This window comes from Falco rusticolus, chromosome 7, assembly GCF_015220075.1.
Source record: "Falco rusticolus isolate bFalRus1 chromosome 7, bFalRus1.pri, whole genome shotgun sequence".
In the NCBI taxonomy this organism is placed as follows: Eukaryota; Metazoa; Chordata; class Aves; order Falconiformes; family Falconidae; genus Falco; species Falco rusticolus.
In genome coordinates this window covers 41,666,372-41,683,846 of record NC_051193.1, presented here as the reverse complement: position 1 = coordinate 41,683,846, position 17,475 = coordinate 41,666,372, and the positions used below count along the sequence as shown (strand labels likewise).

General features: G+C 39.9%; 1 protein-coding gene and 1 long non-coding RNA gene across 15 annotated transcripts in view; one reads left to right on the top strand and one right to left on the bottom strand.

Moving 5' to 3' along the window:
* UNC79 (unc-79 homolog, NALCN channel complex subunit) overlaps positions 1-17,475 on the top strand; it is a 118,073-nt gene that overhangs the window by 74,093 nt on the left and 26,505 nt on the right. For all 8 annotated transcript variants that reach the window (XM_037395493.1, XM_037395500.1, XM_037395496.1 and 5 more), the window contains 7 exons: positions 1,173-1,313; positions 6,075-6,113; positions 7,053-7,165; positions 7,252-7,337; positions 8,274-8,447; positions 10,247-10,315; positions 10,921-11,031. In XM_037395493.1, the coding sequence (XP_037251390.1) occupies positions 1,173-1,313; positions 6,075-6,113; positions 7,053-7,165; positions 7,252-7,337; positions 8,274-8,447; positions 10,247-10,315; positions 10,921-11,031 (733 nt within the window). The remainder of the gene's footprint in view (positions 1-1,172; positions 1,314-6,074; positions 6,114-7,052; positions 7,166-7,251; positions 7,338-8,273; positions 8,448-10,246; positions 10,316-10,920; positions 11,032-17,475) is intronic.
* The window catches only part of LOC119151503, a 78,245-nt gene that overhangs the window by 43,180 nt on the left and 17,590 nt on the right, over positions 1-17,475 (bottom strand). The window lies entirely within an intron of this gene.

The window sequence follows — 17,475 nt, the reverse complement described above, 5'->3', positions numbered from 1 at the left end:
AGTTCAGTAAGACGGATGTGCCAGGGTGATCACTGGAGAAAGACAGGGCCATTGTGCAGGTTGTGACTGGAAGTGGACCTTAATGTGTGGCAAAGTGAAGCATCCCAAAAGTTAGGCTTATTTTTGGCACCTCCTTTGGCCATTTCACCAAAGCTCTAGCACCACCTATTAAGATATAGACTGGGTGAGCTTGATTTTCACGATTCTGTTGGCATATTTTCTTACTGTTCAAAGGTAAGAAAATTGCCTATACAATTCCATTAACTTAAAATATCACAATCTGTTGGACTCATTAGCAACTGATTGATCCAATTAAGCAAGCCTTCCTACTGGGCTGAGATAAGCCAGTTTCCCACATTGGTTTGCCTTTTTTGTGGGTTGTGAAAGCCTGTCTCATCTCTTCTAAATCTGACATCCCCTTTATAATTAGACATTATGGAGCCCTTTCAGAACTACATCAGTTGTTTTTGAGCATTTCAGAAAGGGTAAGTGACTCAGCAGCAAATCAGCCCTGAGAAAGCAGACTTTTCTGAAATCTAAGCTTCTGTGCCCCTGAGAGGTCCTTTCATTTCTTTCTTAATAGCTATAACTGCTGTGGGAACCAATCAGATCATTGTTTCCTAATCGTATAATACGTTATTCATAATTTGTGACTGACAGGAAGGACAGTGTGAAATTGTTCCATCTCTTTAAGATCATCCATGAGTGTCATTGTTTGTGTCTATGCTGCTAAATAGAGGAGTGCCAGGGATTTGAGCCCTTGCCTGAGCCTGAGTTGCATAAACTGGCTGGTGTTCACGTTGCTGAGGGCTGGTCTTCACTGCTTCAGATTTCTCTTGGGTAGTGGAAACTGAAGAAGTCCAATACAGTGAGGGAATTGGCCAACACTTGCCAATGCAGGACCGAAAAGAAGGCCTGCCCTGTGGCCCTCTTTCATTTGTTAGTGAAGAAACGGCCAGTGCAGCTAGTGAGAAGCTTGATTAATATTTGAAAGCCACAGACTGTTATTAATTATAGAAAGATCACAATTGCGTTACCTTTCTAAATACATTTTAAACAGGATGCGCTAAGTAATAGTACTTTAAAGAGACATAATTATACAAGTATGTGTATATATAGTAATACTTTGTTTAAAATTTGTTAATGTCAGTTTTTAAAACTGTTCTTTGCAGATGCCATGACTGTGGGGCTATTCTTGAAGAATATGATGAAGAAACACTAGGCCTGGCCATAGTTGTGCTCTCAACCTTCATTCACCTTAGTCCAGACTTGGCTGCTCCTCTGCTGTTGGACATCATGCAGTCTGTAGGAAGGTAAATTCAGGACTTTCCTCTCTCTGATATGACTGAAAGAGTTTTGTGCCTGCAGCTGGGTAAATTTATTACACTATATAAAGTTATGTGTTTTAGAACTCTTAACTGAATGATACCTGGTTCTGTCTGCTGTGTTACTCATTTTATCAGTTTCTTATGTAACTTCTTCCACTGTCGCTTCAGGTTTGGTCAGCTCCTTTCATGTCCTCCCTTTTAACCCTCCAAATGGAGGTTCCAGCTTGGGAATCTCCCCAACTTGTCCCACTGTGAGCAGCGATGTGAAGAACTAAGTTTTTCTGCAGTACCTTTATCTTCCTTGAGGACCCTGTTTATTACCTGAACAGCAATTGATGCAATAATTGGTGTGCTTCTTGATCCCATTTTATCTGAAGAAACATTTACTGTTTGTTTTTATTCCTTCTGCTAGTTGGTCCTTGAACCATTTTTTGGTCCACCTTCCTTTTGTTTTTACACTGGATTTGTCAGAATTTATGCTCTTTTCTGCTTTTATTTGAGACATGACTTCAGCTTCTTGAAAGAAGCTGCCTTTTTTTCCTAATAACTTCCCTCACCTTTCCTTTCTTCTGCTCTCTTGAAAGCTTTCTTAACAAGTGGGGTACCTTGGCCCAGTCTTTGTAGTGTTATGTTCTTAAAGAGCTTCTGTGCTTCTTGTAAAGACTGAATTCTCTTGGCTACCCCTTTTTGCTGCTTTGAAAGACTTTTACACTTTTATGTAGTTCCTGCTTTATAAGTTATGCACAAATATGGTCAGTTTTTCTGGATTTTTTTTTTCCTCCTGGAGGACTGTTGACTCGTAGGAATAATTATTCATTAGCATACCTGAAGCTCTTCAGGCTTTTTGACCATATTTTGTATGCTAATTAAGTAAAGAGCTGCATCTCCTTATGAGGCTTTCTAACTAGCTGCAGCATGAGATTGTCTCTGATAATGTCTTAAACATTTGGTGTCTATTATTTTTCTCTTGTTACTTCTGTCCAGTGTGCACGGGATAAGGGAATTACACCGTTACTATTGTTCTTCTTCTTGTTGCTGCCTTGGCCACTTCCACAACTTCCTGCCTAAGAGGTGGGAGGGATGTGTTGGGGGTGTTCCAGAATAAACTTCTGAGCAGCATGAGAACTGCAGAAACGATGCACAGATTTCCTTTTCCATGTTCTTTCCAGTGACTGAAGTTAAAATTGCTTGACTGTGACTTCTGCAGGGGTACAGCTTTTCACATCCCTGCCTCTCCACTACCTCCAAATTCCATTTAAACACAGCAGCTATTCACGTCCTCCATTTCCATTAATTTCAAGGCTGCAGTTCCCTGCTGTCATTGCTAATGAACTGTGATGGAGGCAAAGTTTCTAATCTAGACAGATGCTATCCATTCTCTGTGATTCTTGTAAAAACAACAGTACTACAGCCACAGAGGGGAAATCATTTGGAAGATAAATTATCAAGGGATGAGGGCCAAGTGGGCTACTTTTTTCTGTGCTTTGAGGAGGAAATGCTGCATCTTTAGAGGGAGACAGCTGATTGTTTTAGAGCAGCAGATGGCATGCAACATGAATATTCCTGGTAAATGTCCTGAGTTTTCTGTCATTTTTGACAAATTCTAAGTCCAGTAAGAGGCTTCTCACAAAGGAATTACTTTCAATACATGCAAAATAAGTAGCATATACAAGCAAAGAGGCATTCAGGTGCCTCATATGTATAACCTAAGTCACTGTCTTTCAGCAAGCAGTGCTGTGTCATTACCTCCAGCAGAGGTGAGAATGAATTGGACTTCTTGCATTTTTATTCTTAGAAAAAGAACTACTATTTTCATGCTTAGAAAAGGAAACAAGGAAGTAGGAAATCCAGGGCCTTTCAGAATAGCTAAAGAATACACAGATTTTCAAAAGTTATTTGGGTACCTGCAGGTACACATAGGCATCTATTGGGATTTTCAGAAGAGAAAAAGTTCTAGGTTCAAGTTACTGACAATTAGAGATTGATAGGACTCTGGCATGCCCTTAACTTTATACTCTCATTCCTGAATCAAGATTTTTGACTTGTTGATTTGTATTTTATTGATATCCAGTGAGATTTAGCTTTCCAAGCATCAAAGTCCTGTTTGAAAATGGCATTTAGGCTCTTGAGTTAGTGAGGAGCTTTGAAAAATTTCTGTTCTTAACATTTACAAATTTGAACGCATCCATTTACTGTCTACTGTCCATTTACTGTTCTGCTTTGTGGTCTGCAAAGTGGAGGTAATGATGGGGCTTCATGGCCTTTGTGTGACAAATTTAGAGAGGTAATGATAAATGCATACAGGCTGTACATTTCAAAAAGTTTCAGATGTTCCCAAGTGTTAAGTGTAGCTCATGTCTCATGAAGTTTTCCCGAAGTTAGAAAACAAAAGTTCTGTTTATCATAAAAACCACACTTGCATTATTGCATTCAAAAGGAGAGAAAAACTTTGCATCGGACTTTTATTTATTTTAGAAGAAATATTGTACGCTGTTGTATTTGAATGCTTCAGTAGATTTTTGAAAATAAATGTAATGTCCATTGGGCATGTGATTGTTCTCACTGCATTCTACAGAAATCCTCATGTTCTTTAATGTAAGCAGATGCTACAGTTACTCCAGAATCAAGGTCTGTATTGCTTGAAGGTAGCTTCCGACCTGTTTTCACCCAGAATTAGCTTTGCACACCAGAATTAATATGCTGTATTTTAGTGTGGACTCGTCTTAACAGTAATGGAGTCAGGCAGTTTTTCTGATTTAAGCTGAGACAACTGAAAAGAATATAATCTTCAATCCCCTGAGAGTATTGCACTGTTGAAAGTATGTTGTATTCCCAGCATGTCATGCATCATTAATGAAAATCACCATCCATTTTGATTTACACTTACGCATTTGACTGAGCTGCCTTAGAGTAATTTTTGGATTTTGCAGTGGTGACTAGAGAGGACACTGTTTTCAGAACAGAGGCTGACTGAGGATTGAGCTACAGCTAAATCCACCCTAAAAGGATCATGAATCAAAGATAAACATTGAAGGCCATATCGTGAGCAAATTAGTGTAGCTCTATGAATTTTCCATTTAGACATATCGTAGAATCGTAGAATGGTTTGTGTTAGAAGGGACCTTTAAGATCATCTAGTTACAAACGCCTGCCATGGGCAGGGACACCTTTCACTGGACCAGGTTGCTCAAAGCCTCATCCAGCCTGGCCTTGAACACTTCCAGGGATGGGGCATCCACAGCTGCTCTGGGCAACCTGTGCCAGTGTCTCACCACCCTCACAGTAAAGTATTTCTTCCTAATATCTAATCTAAATCTACCCTCTTTCAGCTTAAAGTCATCCCCCTTGTTCTATCACTACAAGCCCTACTAAAAGGTCCTATTTCAGCTTTCTTGTAGGCCCCCTTTAGGTATTGGGAGGCTGTTAGAAGGTCTCCCCAGAGCCTTCTCCTCTCCAGGCTGGACAACCCCAACTCTCTCAGCCAGTCTTCGTAAGAGAGGTGCTCCAGCTCTCTGATCATCTTTGTGGCCCTCCTCTGGACTTGCTCCAGCAGCTCCATGTCATTGTTATGTTGGGGGCCCCAGAGCTGAGTGCAGTAATCTAGTTGGGTCTCGTGGGAGCTGAGTAGAGGAGCAGAATCACCTCTGTTGACCTGCTGTTCATGCTTCTTTTGATGCAGCCCAGGATTCAGTAGGCTTTCTGGGCTGCAAGTGCACATTTCTGGGCCACCTTGAGCTTTTGGTCCACCAGTTCCACCAAGTCCTTCTCCTCAGGGCTGTTCTCAAGCCAATCTCTGCCCACCCTGCATTGATACTGGGGGTTGCCCCAACCCAGGTGTAGGATCTTGCACTTGGCCTTGTTGAATTTCATGAGGTTTGCACAGGCCCACCTCTCCAGCCTGTGAAAGTCCCTCTGGGTAGCTATCCATTTATACCAGCTGAAATACTGATGCGCAGCAGATGAGAGTAAAAATTGCATGGTATTTTCTGTGTAAGAGATGTTGCCAATGTACATCTTTGTAACTGCTTTTTAGTATTAAAGGTGTGCTGCTTTGGTATTATAAGCCCCAATTCTGTTTATTTACATGTCCTGGATATTGAAGGGCATGATTTTGCTTTAATATTGTGTTCAGTGTTTTCATCACTGAGTGCCCATATTTGCCTTCAAAGTCTATATTTAGGTACTAAAATACATGACCTGATTTTTGAGAACCCAGTATTTCTTATATGACTTTATAAGAGCTCACAGGTATTTAGTGTTTCTGAAATTAGGCCAGTTATTTAAGTGTCAAAATCTGGAAGTAGAAGCCTCGCTTCAGACTGCCAAGTAGAGAATTTGGGCTTAGTCTATGTTCGTGTGTTAATCAGAAAGAATTCAGTCATTAGGCAGCTTCTGGCAAACTTTTTTTTTCTCCAAATCTCTCTAGGTTAGTAATTATCCATGATGTGCATGTAAGGCAATAGCTTTACTTCATTATCTTCGTGCTAGTATAGGGAAGCAAGTAGATTTGTCTTTAGAGCTGTTAAGTATTTGTGAGACTGCAAGCCTGAACAGAGTTTATATGTCATGCAAACATTATTTGACTGAATTTATGTGCTTTTCTGAAGACCTTTATGGGGTTATTTTAAATATTCTTTAAATTTCTTTTTTATTCTTTCAGAAAAAAGATGATGTATTGGCTTACTTTAAAATGAAACACAAAAAAAAGCGTGAGAGCTTCACTTATTTTTTTAATTTTTATTCCAGGTTGGCATCAAGTACCAGTTTTTCTAATCAAGCAGAAAGGTATGGTAGCAAAAGATACCTTGGCCAAAATGAAACAATTAATCTAAAGCACCATCCTCCCTAGCCCTGAAATCAATTAAATTTAACTTTTTAAAAATTTATTTAAGGTTTGTGACAGTAAGAGGAAAAACCTGTCCTTTCCCACTTGTTTCAAATATCTCATGTGTTCTGAAGGTGAACAGGAACCCATATTCATATGTATTGAACTTGTAAAAAATCAAGTTCAGACATAATTTAAAGATGCCTTCTGGTTTCCGTAATTTCAGTGCAGCTTTTTCTAGCCTGTTCTGTGTTCAGTATTTGTCTTAATAAACTGTCTCCATACACTGAATCAAGTGAATCATCCTTGGCCATGGAGAACCCCTGGTAGTGATGTCTCATTGTGTAAGTCAGATGCTGAATAGGATAAATTCATTTTGCGAAGCTGTAGAACATGTTAACATGTGCAGTTTATGAGTAAATTGGTAATACTTCAGCTTTTTAAATGAAACCATTCATTTTATGAGTGATCAGAAAGTACTTCATCTCTTGAAGGAAAATGCAAGAGGCAAATTAATATATAAATAATGTGTGTTGACCTGTTCTTCATGTGTTTTATGTTAACGCCAAGAACCTCATCCGGTATCACTGAAATACACGATGAGAGAGCAGGACTATATTCAGACTCAGGTGACTCACAAATAAAACTGTGAGCTATTTATTGGGACTTAAATACCTTAGCTATGTGTACATAACTTTCAGCTCTGCGTAATCCAGCTGAAGTCATAAAATCAACATGCTGAACTCTTTTTTGGTATCAGGACAGTTCTGCTTTTGATTGAATACTTCCATAATTAAAAAGAATAGCATCATCTTTATTTTCTCTGTGTAGTCAGCCTCGAGAAGTGTTTCATCTAGAATGCATTTCTTTCTTCTTCCTTTTCCTTCCCTTCGTTTCAGTATGATGATCCCTGGAAATGCTGCAGGTGTGGCCAAGCAGTTCCTCCGTTGTGTGTTCCATCAGCTGGCTCCCAATGGCATCTTCCCTCAGCTCTTCCAGAGCAATATTAAAGGTAATGTGTGGTATCTGAGTGCATTTCTGACCCTTTCAGTTACCTCCGTATGGACAGCCAGTGCAAAAATGTCTTTCAAATTTCAGATGGAAGCTTTTTACGGACCTTGGCCACGTCTCTTATGGACTTCAGTGAGCTGAGCTCCATTGCTGCTCTGAGCCAGCTGTTAGAGGTATGTTGACTACCAGGTCTGTTAATGGTGCTAGTTTTATTAGCATTATCAAGCATATTAGATAATTTCTCCTCATTCATTAAGAGTTCAAACTTGCGTCACCTAAAGCAATGCAAAGTTTTGTTTTGTCCTTCCTGGAAGCAGGATTAAACTGTCCTCACAGTTTTCCTTGTGGGTTTTGCTCTCACTGATAGGTTGGTGTGTCTTTTTTTTTTTTTCTTTTTCCTTAGACCACCTCCTGGATCTGTCCTACACATTGGTAGTGTGGGCCATCCCTTCCCCTAGCACAATTTTCGGTTTGCAGGAACATTTTTGCTTCTCCCTCTCCGCTGTATCTGATGGCATTTTCTTTAAATAGTCCAAAGATTTATTGCCTGCCTTTCACTGCCTGCCTTCTTGGCTTGTTTCTACTGTAACTTTTATCCTCCCACTTGCACTAGTCACTTGCATGTATCCTGCTCTTCCAAGAGCATGGTGGTTGCTTCATACAAAGATACTGACATCACTTTAAAACTGCTTATATCTTTCCAGGCCTGATCCTAGTAGAAAAGCCAAAAAAGCATACATGGTCTGCTGAACATTAATGAACATATCTTGTTGAAAACTGTTCAAAGGAAAACATGGGCAATCCCCTGATGAATACTTTATGAGTTCAGCTTTTTTTTTTACTACTATTCCAGTCTAAGGAGGTTATGAGTTAGGACTCTACTTATAACATTTTTGGCTCGAAATATTTTGGTCAATACTTAAGGAACTGAAATAGACTTAACTGTCACAGACACAGTTCAAATTGCTGGCACAAAATTTTATCTGTAGCCTTATAGAAGAGGTAAGTAGTATTTTGTCTGAACAAATTAACCTCAGCATTTCAAATACTGTTTAAGGGCCCTTTTGTGCACATGTCCATTTGTTTATAGTTCTTGTTTTGTTTCCCAGGGTTTAAACAACAAAAAGAATTTACCAGCAGGGGGTGCGATGCTACGCTGTTTGGAAAATATTGCTACCTTTATGGAAGCCTTGCCAATGGATTCACCCAGCAACCTCTGGACCACAATTAGTAATCAGTTTCAGACCTTCCTTACTAAACTCCCTTGTGTTTTGCCGCTTAAGGTATGATGTATGGACATCTGAAATGAGCTATACTGCCATTGGTCAGGATATACCAAACAGTGGGAAAGCTGTGAAAGAGAAATCAGAGCGGATTGTTATGAATATTTTCTAATGTTTTGACTAATGTTTCCAGAGGACTGGATTTATTGTATATCTGATCCATCCCTTTAATTATATTTTCCATGGGTAATGATAAAAACTCTGACCAGAGTACTCTTCACCTCTTTGTTGGCTTTTTTCATCTGTACTTTCTATGCCCTGTCTTTGTCGGATTAGAATACTGCATTTGAGAGAATCAGCATTTTGGCAATGAAAATCCATCTTGTTTTAACTATTAAAAGAAAATAAAACTCCCGAGGAGAGCAACACCACCTAATTAATTTGCTAAAAGTACACAATAGTCAGACAGGCAGAGAGAACTGAGACTACTGGGAACTGAGCCTAGCCTGTTTGGCTGACCAGGTTGTAGTTCTGGCTGTAATCAGAATATAGTTGCAGAAACTGAATCTAGAAGAACTGGGCTCTGATTTCTGAGTCCTCCTCCTAATCTTATCTCCTAATGTGTGTATTTCCAGATGTCTTTTCAGTAAACACAGCAAAAACTTATTCTGAGTCTTTCCAGTAAACATGGGATTCTGATGCCCTTATTCTGATGCCTTTATTCTGACTTTATTTCCTATGGCTTGTATGAGCCCAGTGGAAATTTCTTCTGTGCAAAGCAGTGTTGCTCAGCCTGAGCTGAGGAATCCAAGATCTAACTTTGTGACTTATAACATTGTCTTTTAAATTGGCTGTCACCACCAAATTACATGAATAATAGTAAATTCCTTGGCACTACTATGCAATAGTCAGATCTTGAAACCTCTTTAGGCTTTGGTAAATTGAGGCACTATCCTGCAACACTTACTAAGCCAAACAGGCAATAGCCATTCCCTTTGCGTACTAGCCACCCCAATCTGTTGTATCTCATCTAATTGAAATAAATAGAGAAATACATTGAATCTTAATAGTTCCAGCTGCATGTCTGCCATTCACGGAACGTTTAGATGGAGTGTTTACCTTTTTTCCCTTTTATTCATGGGAGGCTTGCTCCTGAATTTTCCATCTCCTGTTCTTTCCTCTAGGGTCATAAATGACTCTTGGCTGTTCTAGATGTTTACAGCAGGGAAGAGGCAAGACAGCAGATAGACCTTGAAAAGTCCCATTCACTGCTGCCACCTGTGTGATTTACTCAGGGGAAAAGTCAATTATACCATAAGGAATGACTTTAGAGGGGCACCTGGAGCAGCTATTGCCAGGCGGCTTTGTGATGTTATGGGATACTCATTGCAGCCCTGTCTTGGGTTGTGAGGGAAAACTTCATAGCCCAGGGCAACCACAGAAATATAAAATGAGGTAGATGGTGTGTACATCCTGCTAACTCACTCTTTTTTGTCCGCTCTCTTTTTTTTTTCCTCCAAACCAGTTTTATTACAGTGAAAATATATTTCTAGGAAATTTTTGTCATAAAAGGTATAAAGTTGACTTTTCTAAACTAGCCCTTTAGTGAAATTTTCTGATCTCAAGGCCTATGCTGTAGTGTGTTACCACTGAAGGAGTATGATTGTGTATTCAGAAATAAGCGAGTTTTGGCAAAGTAAAGGTCAATCATCAGGGATCATTTTTTAGACGTCACCTATAACTTCTTCTTAGCTGCTACCACTAAAAGCAAGACATGTACAGAAAGGTACTAACTCTGGGTTTTTTCTTTTTTTCTTTTTTTCTTTTCTTTTCTTTCCTGCCTTGAAATATGTTCACAGTGTTCTTTAGATTCTAGTTTAAGAATCATGATTTGCTTGTTGAAGATATCTACCACTAGTGCCACCAGGGTAAGTTCCAAGAAGAGAAAACTGTTGCCTCAGATTTAGCCAGCCTGTGCCGTTCTATGAATGTGGTGTTATCCCCTAGCTAGGAAAGTATTCTATATAAGCATAAAATTGTGCAGTCCGACACCCTTTGGAGTATGAAAAGAGCTTACGAATCTAGGTTACAGTAAAGTGTGGGTGAGATTACGTTCCTGTGTGGGTGTGAATTTATATCTTCTTAAAGATTTGATAGTCTCTTTTTTCCCTTTTTTCTTCCTCCTCTTTTCTTTTGAAAAAATAATAAAAATAGTAATGAACTTCCTTAGAAGTTCTGCAGTACAATTCCACTGAGGTCAGTGAGGTTTTTCTGCATAAACACAATAGAATCTCTTATATCTTGTAAACACTGTGTCAGAGGGGAAACTATTTTCTGATGTTTTGCTTCTAATTTCTCATACGAGCATGAAGGCAAATGCTAGATAGAATAGCCATTGAGTGCAACAGTGTAAATCCCAGCAAGACAGCCTCTGAGATAAAAATAAAGCTGTTCCTTTCAGGCTTTCAGAGTCGAATGCATTTTGTTTTGCTGAGCGACAGGTTACTGATTTCTCTAAATCATGTCATTGCAGAGTCTTCTGGAGCCTTTTTCAAAGTTACTAAGCTTTGTAATTCAGAATGCTGTCTTCACTCTGGCCTACCTGGTGGAACTGTGTGGTTTGTGCTACCGAGCCTTCACTAAGGTAAAAATAAGACTATGTCTACTTCTAGGGATAACGGAAATAGGACAGACAAAGTCCTACTTCCCTCAAGTAATATGTTTGTAAGTTAAGATTAAATCAGTGTCAGGTTTCAGGTGTGTCAACAGTTTTAATGTAGTTTGGCTAATCAAGTGATTTTGATTCAGTGCCTTTTATTATTACTGAGTTTCACATTTACACTATAGACACAGATAAAGGGAACCTGCCGAAAACATTACTTAGAAAAGTATTTTGGTGTGTTTTCATGACCTGGAATTTTTTTTCTCTTGAAGAGATGATGCCTGGTATTCATGCGTGACTTGAAATGTCTATACAGTCATATCTTTCCTAGTGCACAAGTTTAGCCACATAACTTGTGCAGTAAAAGCTTAAATATTTCTGGTAATGCCTTTGAGAGCACAGCTGTTAGGGAGGGCAACAGATAGCTAAGTGAAGTGGAAGACTCCAAGTCAGGAGCTTCCCAGATTAGATCCTCTTTCATCCTGTATTAGGTATCTCACTTCAGTGTGCATGGCTGTAAGCTGCGTAGAAAAGAGAGTAAGTATGTGTGTACCTTTAAAAAATGTGTAAGATTTCTGGGTGAAAGCTGTGTGTACAAATAACACTCAGTTAACACTCAAGTTCATTTTGTAGCTATTGGTGAGAAGTTAAACAACAAAATCTACAAAAACCAATCAGACCTTTCACTCAGGCCCTGTATGCTCCATTATGTAGATTGTTAAGGTACTGAACAAGAATGTTGCTTCAACTGCTAAAGTGCACAGTTTTCCATCCTCAGTACATTGTCAAAACAGTAATTAATCATCAGGAAACATTCTCTCATAAGTAGCTACATGATTTTCTATATTGATAATGGACAACTGGAACATGTGTTGCTTCAGTCTTGGTAAGACAAAGTATCGCTGGACAAACAGTGAAGAAGAAATGATAAAAGCAACGAAACTCTAGCACAAAAACTGCACCACAAGAAAATAAGTAAAACTTTTACTGGATGTAATAGTTTGAAGCATTAAATAGAAACTAACAGTATGTTTAATTACAGCAAGCAAATGCTACCAGATCTATAGTTAAGGCTTTGGGCAAGGCAAAGTGAGAAAAATAAAGTCCAACATGTTTTTTTTTTTTTTTCATTGAAACAAAAAATGTGCCATTTAAAACTGAAGCAAAAATACTCCTCTTGCATTCATGGTCTGATAAGACTATTTCACATATGCCTGCTAAAGCAAATTGTGAAATACAGAAATAAAACAGTTTTACTTCCCTCATGCTCTACAGTTTTGGTTATTTCAAAAAAAAATTTATTAAGCCCCTGGTATCATGCGTTTCTTGCTTGCTTCCTGGTTCAATGTTCTGTTAATATATTGCATACTTAATTGCACACAGGAAGCTTGGATTATAGTGCTTGGTAAAATCTCCTACTTGATTTAGTTTAATACAACCTGGTGACTCAGAAATGGAATCATTAGTGAATGGTCTGCAATTCATAGCCACAAAATGCTTAATTTAGTGGAACTCCACACTACATTATCTTTGTTATTTCTGAAAGCTTATAATGGTTTTGCATTAGAAATATCAAATTGATGACTGCTGTTAGGAAAGAATATCCATTGTGATGTCTGTGTTTCTCTACAGTGGAAATCACTGTAGCCAAGTAAGAGCGTTGTTTGTGATAGAATACCACATAGAAGTGAACTCCAGAAGGAAAATAATTTGTAACCATTGAAACTATTCAGATTTAATTACTTGTTTTGCAACTTTGAATGTGCTGGCTGGAACAAACCACCAGCTTTCAGCTAAGCAGTGGAGGATCCTTGTGTTTTCAAAGACCAAGCTACTCTGACATGCACTTTGTAGAGGTCATGCTGTACAACCACTCCAAATCTTATTTTATCTCCAAAATTTTCCTAATATCCTGTGGCAGGAATATCTCAGTTTCTCTTGTCTTGGAGCCTGAAGACTCACATCAGTCTGATATTTCCTTGTCTGAGTTTCTGTTCCAGGTCAGTAATTTGATTTTTCTCAGCACCTTTAGAACTCTCAGTTGAGAGTAGCATCATCTCTTCTGTGGATTGTAGTAATCTTTACTTTCAAGTATCTTAAGGTCAGAAATGGACACTTTTTGGCTTTGCTGTCTCTTACAGCTTGAACCTAAACTTAACCTTTGACTAGCATTCTGTTGACCCTTATTAAGTAAATCAGAATGCCACTGCATTGGACATGACATGATTTTGCTATTTAATTTCTTTAAAGAATATTGAAGTGGCTGTTCTTCAGTATTTGTGATTTGCTACTACTCTACTGTAGTAGCAGCAGAGATAAAATAAAGAATTTTGCTTTATACTGGCTTACTTGCAGGATCACATACCACTGCATTGAAGAACCAAATATACTATTCTTATTACTAAATTACTTATTTAGTAGTTTCACGCTCTACACATAGACCTCTGGCAAGTCACAGTTTGGAGGTTGCAAGGCATTTTTTTATAGAGATGTAGACACTTGAGAGGGTTAATTTAGTTGAACAGAGGCTAAAGAGGTTGTATTCTTGACTCTTTGGTGCCAGGTTTACACATGTGACTCCCCTGGACTTCATTCTCATGGAACTAGTACCCATTCACAGTGTTGTGGCAGAGTATAAAGTTCTTAAATATGTATAAACACAGTTTATACATATTTATCACCAGCAGAATGACAAGAATAAGTAGACTTCAAGAGGAAGGGTACTCTGGGCTATTGACTTCAGTGCCATCACTCTTGATTTACAGTGCAGGAAGCAAGAGGTCAGATGCCAAAAAAACATTTTGCTTGATTTTGCTTCTCCCCTCTGCATTGCATGTACTTAAACATTAAGAGTTTAGATTGTGAGACAGGACACTTCTTTAACAAAGAGGGTAGCTCAGTGTTGTATTATCCTTAGAGCCAAGGAAAGCTGGGATTCATGAAGGTTATGTTTCCTTCCCCGTGTTCTGACAGAGCAATCCAGTATGGTCTAATTACGTCCTGGGTAGCATAGGTGTTAATCTGTAAAATAGCTGAATGCTTCTGAAAGAATTTTACCTCTCTTCTTTCCCAGTATGTGCAGGCTGCTGTAGTGAGTTACTAATAGGAACTTCTGTCCAGTGTTTTGCAGGATGTGGTTGTCAGCTGTCTGAGCATGGAACTGCATTATGTGTGTCTTAAGACTGTGAAAGCATATGACAGTTGGAAGGTGTCGCAGCACTCTCCAAACTATCAAGCTGCAACAAGGTCTTTTACCATCTCATACCAGCATACTCTTCATGCCAGTCCCTTTGCTGCCTTCTCCTCATCTCTCCTCACCCAGGGCATGTGTTCTCTCTTCTCTGCTTCTTCCTCCTCTCTCTTCCTCGGCTGCTCTCTCTCCATTGGCTGCCCCACCACTGAACAGAACCAGCCACAGCTGCCCCTTATCTACATCAGCCAACCCACCACCCCTGAAGCCAGCTGTATATTATCAATGATAATTAACCCACCTTCATTCCTCTACAATTCCCCCCTTTATCTTTTTTTCTTTTTTTTTCTCTTTCTCCTTTTTAACAATTCATACCTCATGTTTTTACCAATCATCACAAACTTTTTACAAATAAACTTTTCTTACAGTCTGGATAACTTGTCCTTGAACTCTTTTTTTCTTCTTAACATTTCATGCCTTATGTATTTAACAATCATCACAACTTTTTCACAAGAACTTTTCATACAGTCCAGACAACTTGTCCCTGAACTTATACACATATCCCTTCTTCAATTTTATATTGAGCTTTTCAGCTTCTGCAAGGTGATCACCTCTCTTCTCATCTGCTTTCTTGAAATCTGGGATTTTGTTTTCTTCAGAGTGGGGTTCTGATGAACTTATAGTACCTCATCCTTTCACCTCTTGGGTCACACTGGACAGTAACCTGAATGAGCTTTCAACAGCAGCAGATCTAGAATACAGCACTAATACATTACTCAGTGTTCCAACAAGATTCTCAACATCCTTGTGGTCGCTCATTTCTTCTACGACTGGAGACACCTTCAATGAGCACATAAACACTGGCAAGAATACCACCAGGCCGAGCAGCAGCAGCAATGGCAGGAGCCGCTTGTGGCACCACGCCGCTCCCACGCCTTCCCCCAGCACAGCCATCACCACTGTCTGGCCAGACCTGCTCTGGACCTGCTGCTGCTGCAGGCTGCTGCCACGTCTGGCCGTGTACTTCACCGCTATCACCCGTTACCCTCAGTCTCTTTAACTCCACGGCAGTCAGGCTTCCTTCTCTTTGATCCCAACGGCTCACCTCTACCGGTATCTGATCTGGATCCCCAGGCTCTTCCCACCTATCTCAACATGATCTGGATCGCAGGCTATCCCTGCCTGTCTCTGCTACATTGGGCACCGCCGTCACTGTTCAAAACTTCAGATGTCCCCCAGCACAGCCATCACCGCTGTCGCTGCTCATTACACTCAGTCTCATAATCTGAAGGGCCTCACACGGGTCAACAATTGTCACAGCACTCTCCAAACTATCAAGCTGCAACAAGGACTTTTGCCATCTCATACCAACATACTCTTCATGCCAGTCCCTCTGCTGCCTTCTCACCCAGGGTGCATGTTCTCTCTGCTTCTTCCTCAGCTGCTCTCTCTCCATTGGCTGCCCCACCACTGAACAGAACCAGCCACAGCTGCCCCTTATCTACATCAGCCAACCCACCGCCCCTGAAGCCAGCCCACAGCTGTATGTTGTCAATGATAACTGACCCACCTTCATTCCTCTACAGGAAGGTTCACTCTTGTGGGTGAATTCTAGCCAAGTAATCAGGGTCTGTTTGCACCTTGACTATTGTGCTCTGTTCTGGTTCCACATTCCCAGTCAGAATATAGTAGAATTGGAGACAGTTCAGATAATGGTAACAAGAATGATCAAATAGTGGGATGAGTTCCACATACAGAGCAACTAAGTTAGGGCTCTTCAGTCTGAAACAACTGATGGGAATGTGAGAGAGGTCACAAGTGACCCAGGCAGGGATGGGTAATTTCTTGCCTTTCCAGAACAAGAACATAGCGAGACTGTAGGAACCAGTGGCAAAGCAAGTAAAGGGGAGTGGTTCTTCAACAGTGTGTGAGTCCTTGCCAAGTACTATGGGTACTGAAAGTTGACATGCATCCAGGATGTCAATGGACACATACATGGAAAAGAAATCCACTGAGAGATATGAATTACACAGAAACCATTCTGAGCTCAGAAGTTGCCTGAGCTGAAAATGGTGGCTAGGAGAGCAGTAGTGGAGTTATACATGCTTGCCTTGTTTTTATTCTTCCTTTTGCATCTGGCCTTGTTGGAGATAAGTTACTGAGGACATTTGTTCTGGTCTGACCTCTCCTGGATATTCTTATATTGTGTTATTCTTACCAGAGCACCACTCACACATGTGGGATGTGTGACTTTTGAGCACTTCTACCCTCAGATAATGGTTTCATAATACAGCTGAACTGGTCCAATGTTTGCTGCTCCCATAAGGGAATGATTTATTTATTGTTTTAAGTTTAATTTTGAAGTGTTAGCTTCCTGTGAGTTTAGCTGTCTAGACTGCAGCAATGTAGTCACACAAGGACCGCTGCAGTTTGGAGCTGATTCCATCAGGTAAATGTGTTATCTGTCCTTACATTCCATGTAATTGAAGATCAAACTAGGAGCTTGAAGTAAGTTCTCTTGATTCACAGGCTGTCATCATAACATCCGTGAAAGACATACCATTCTGTTGTTTTGGCACCTTTTCCCAAATCAGGGGCTGATATTTAAAATCTGTTTTCATTAAAAGGTATGTGGGTGTTGTGGGAGACACAGTGTTGCTGTAAGCTTTGTTCGGCAGTATGCTGGGCAGATACAACGTGGTGACCTTAGCTTTCTGAGGAGGAATGCTGGTGACTGGCTTCTTGGACTGCTGCAACCAAAGCTTACTCTCACTTCCAGCTATTCATCGCCTCCAACTCATTCCTTTGTAGCTGCACTTGCTACTGTGTTCAGCTGGATGTGGCCTTCAAACTGACCCTCACTAACTAAACCTCCCAAGACTTCTCTGAGGAAGAGGCAAACTTTATTATCCCATTTTATAGATGTCATAGAGGAACAGAGGCCCTGGCTGAGTGAAATGTTCCACACATTTAAGTTAAGTGAGCAGTCAAGTGCCTGAGATTTACAAGATGGACGATACTAGGCTTTAAATCTTAAGCACACTTTGGATATGCTATCTTATTTAGACAACATTATTTCATCTCTAATGGTCATTTGAAAGTGTACGTCTTCCTGCTGATCAAAATTCTTGACTTTTTGTTCCACATTTTTATCTTATCATCCAAAGTCAGAGAATGTCAAAGTAAGATGTGTAACAGGCTCGTCTTATCTCTGGTACCTCCTTGCTGTCTCAGCT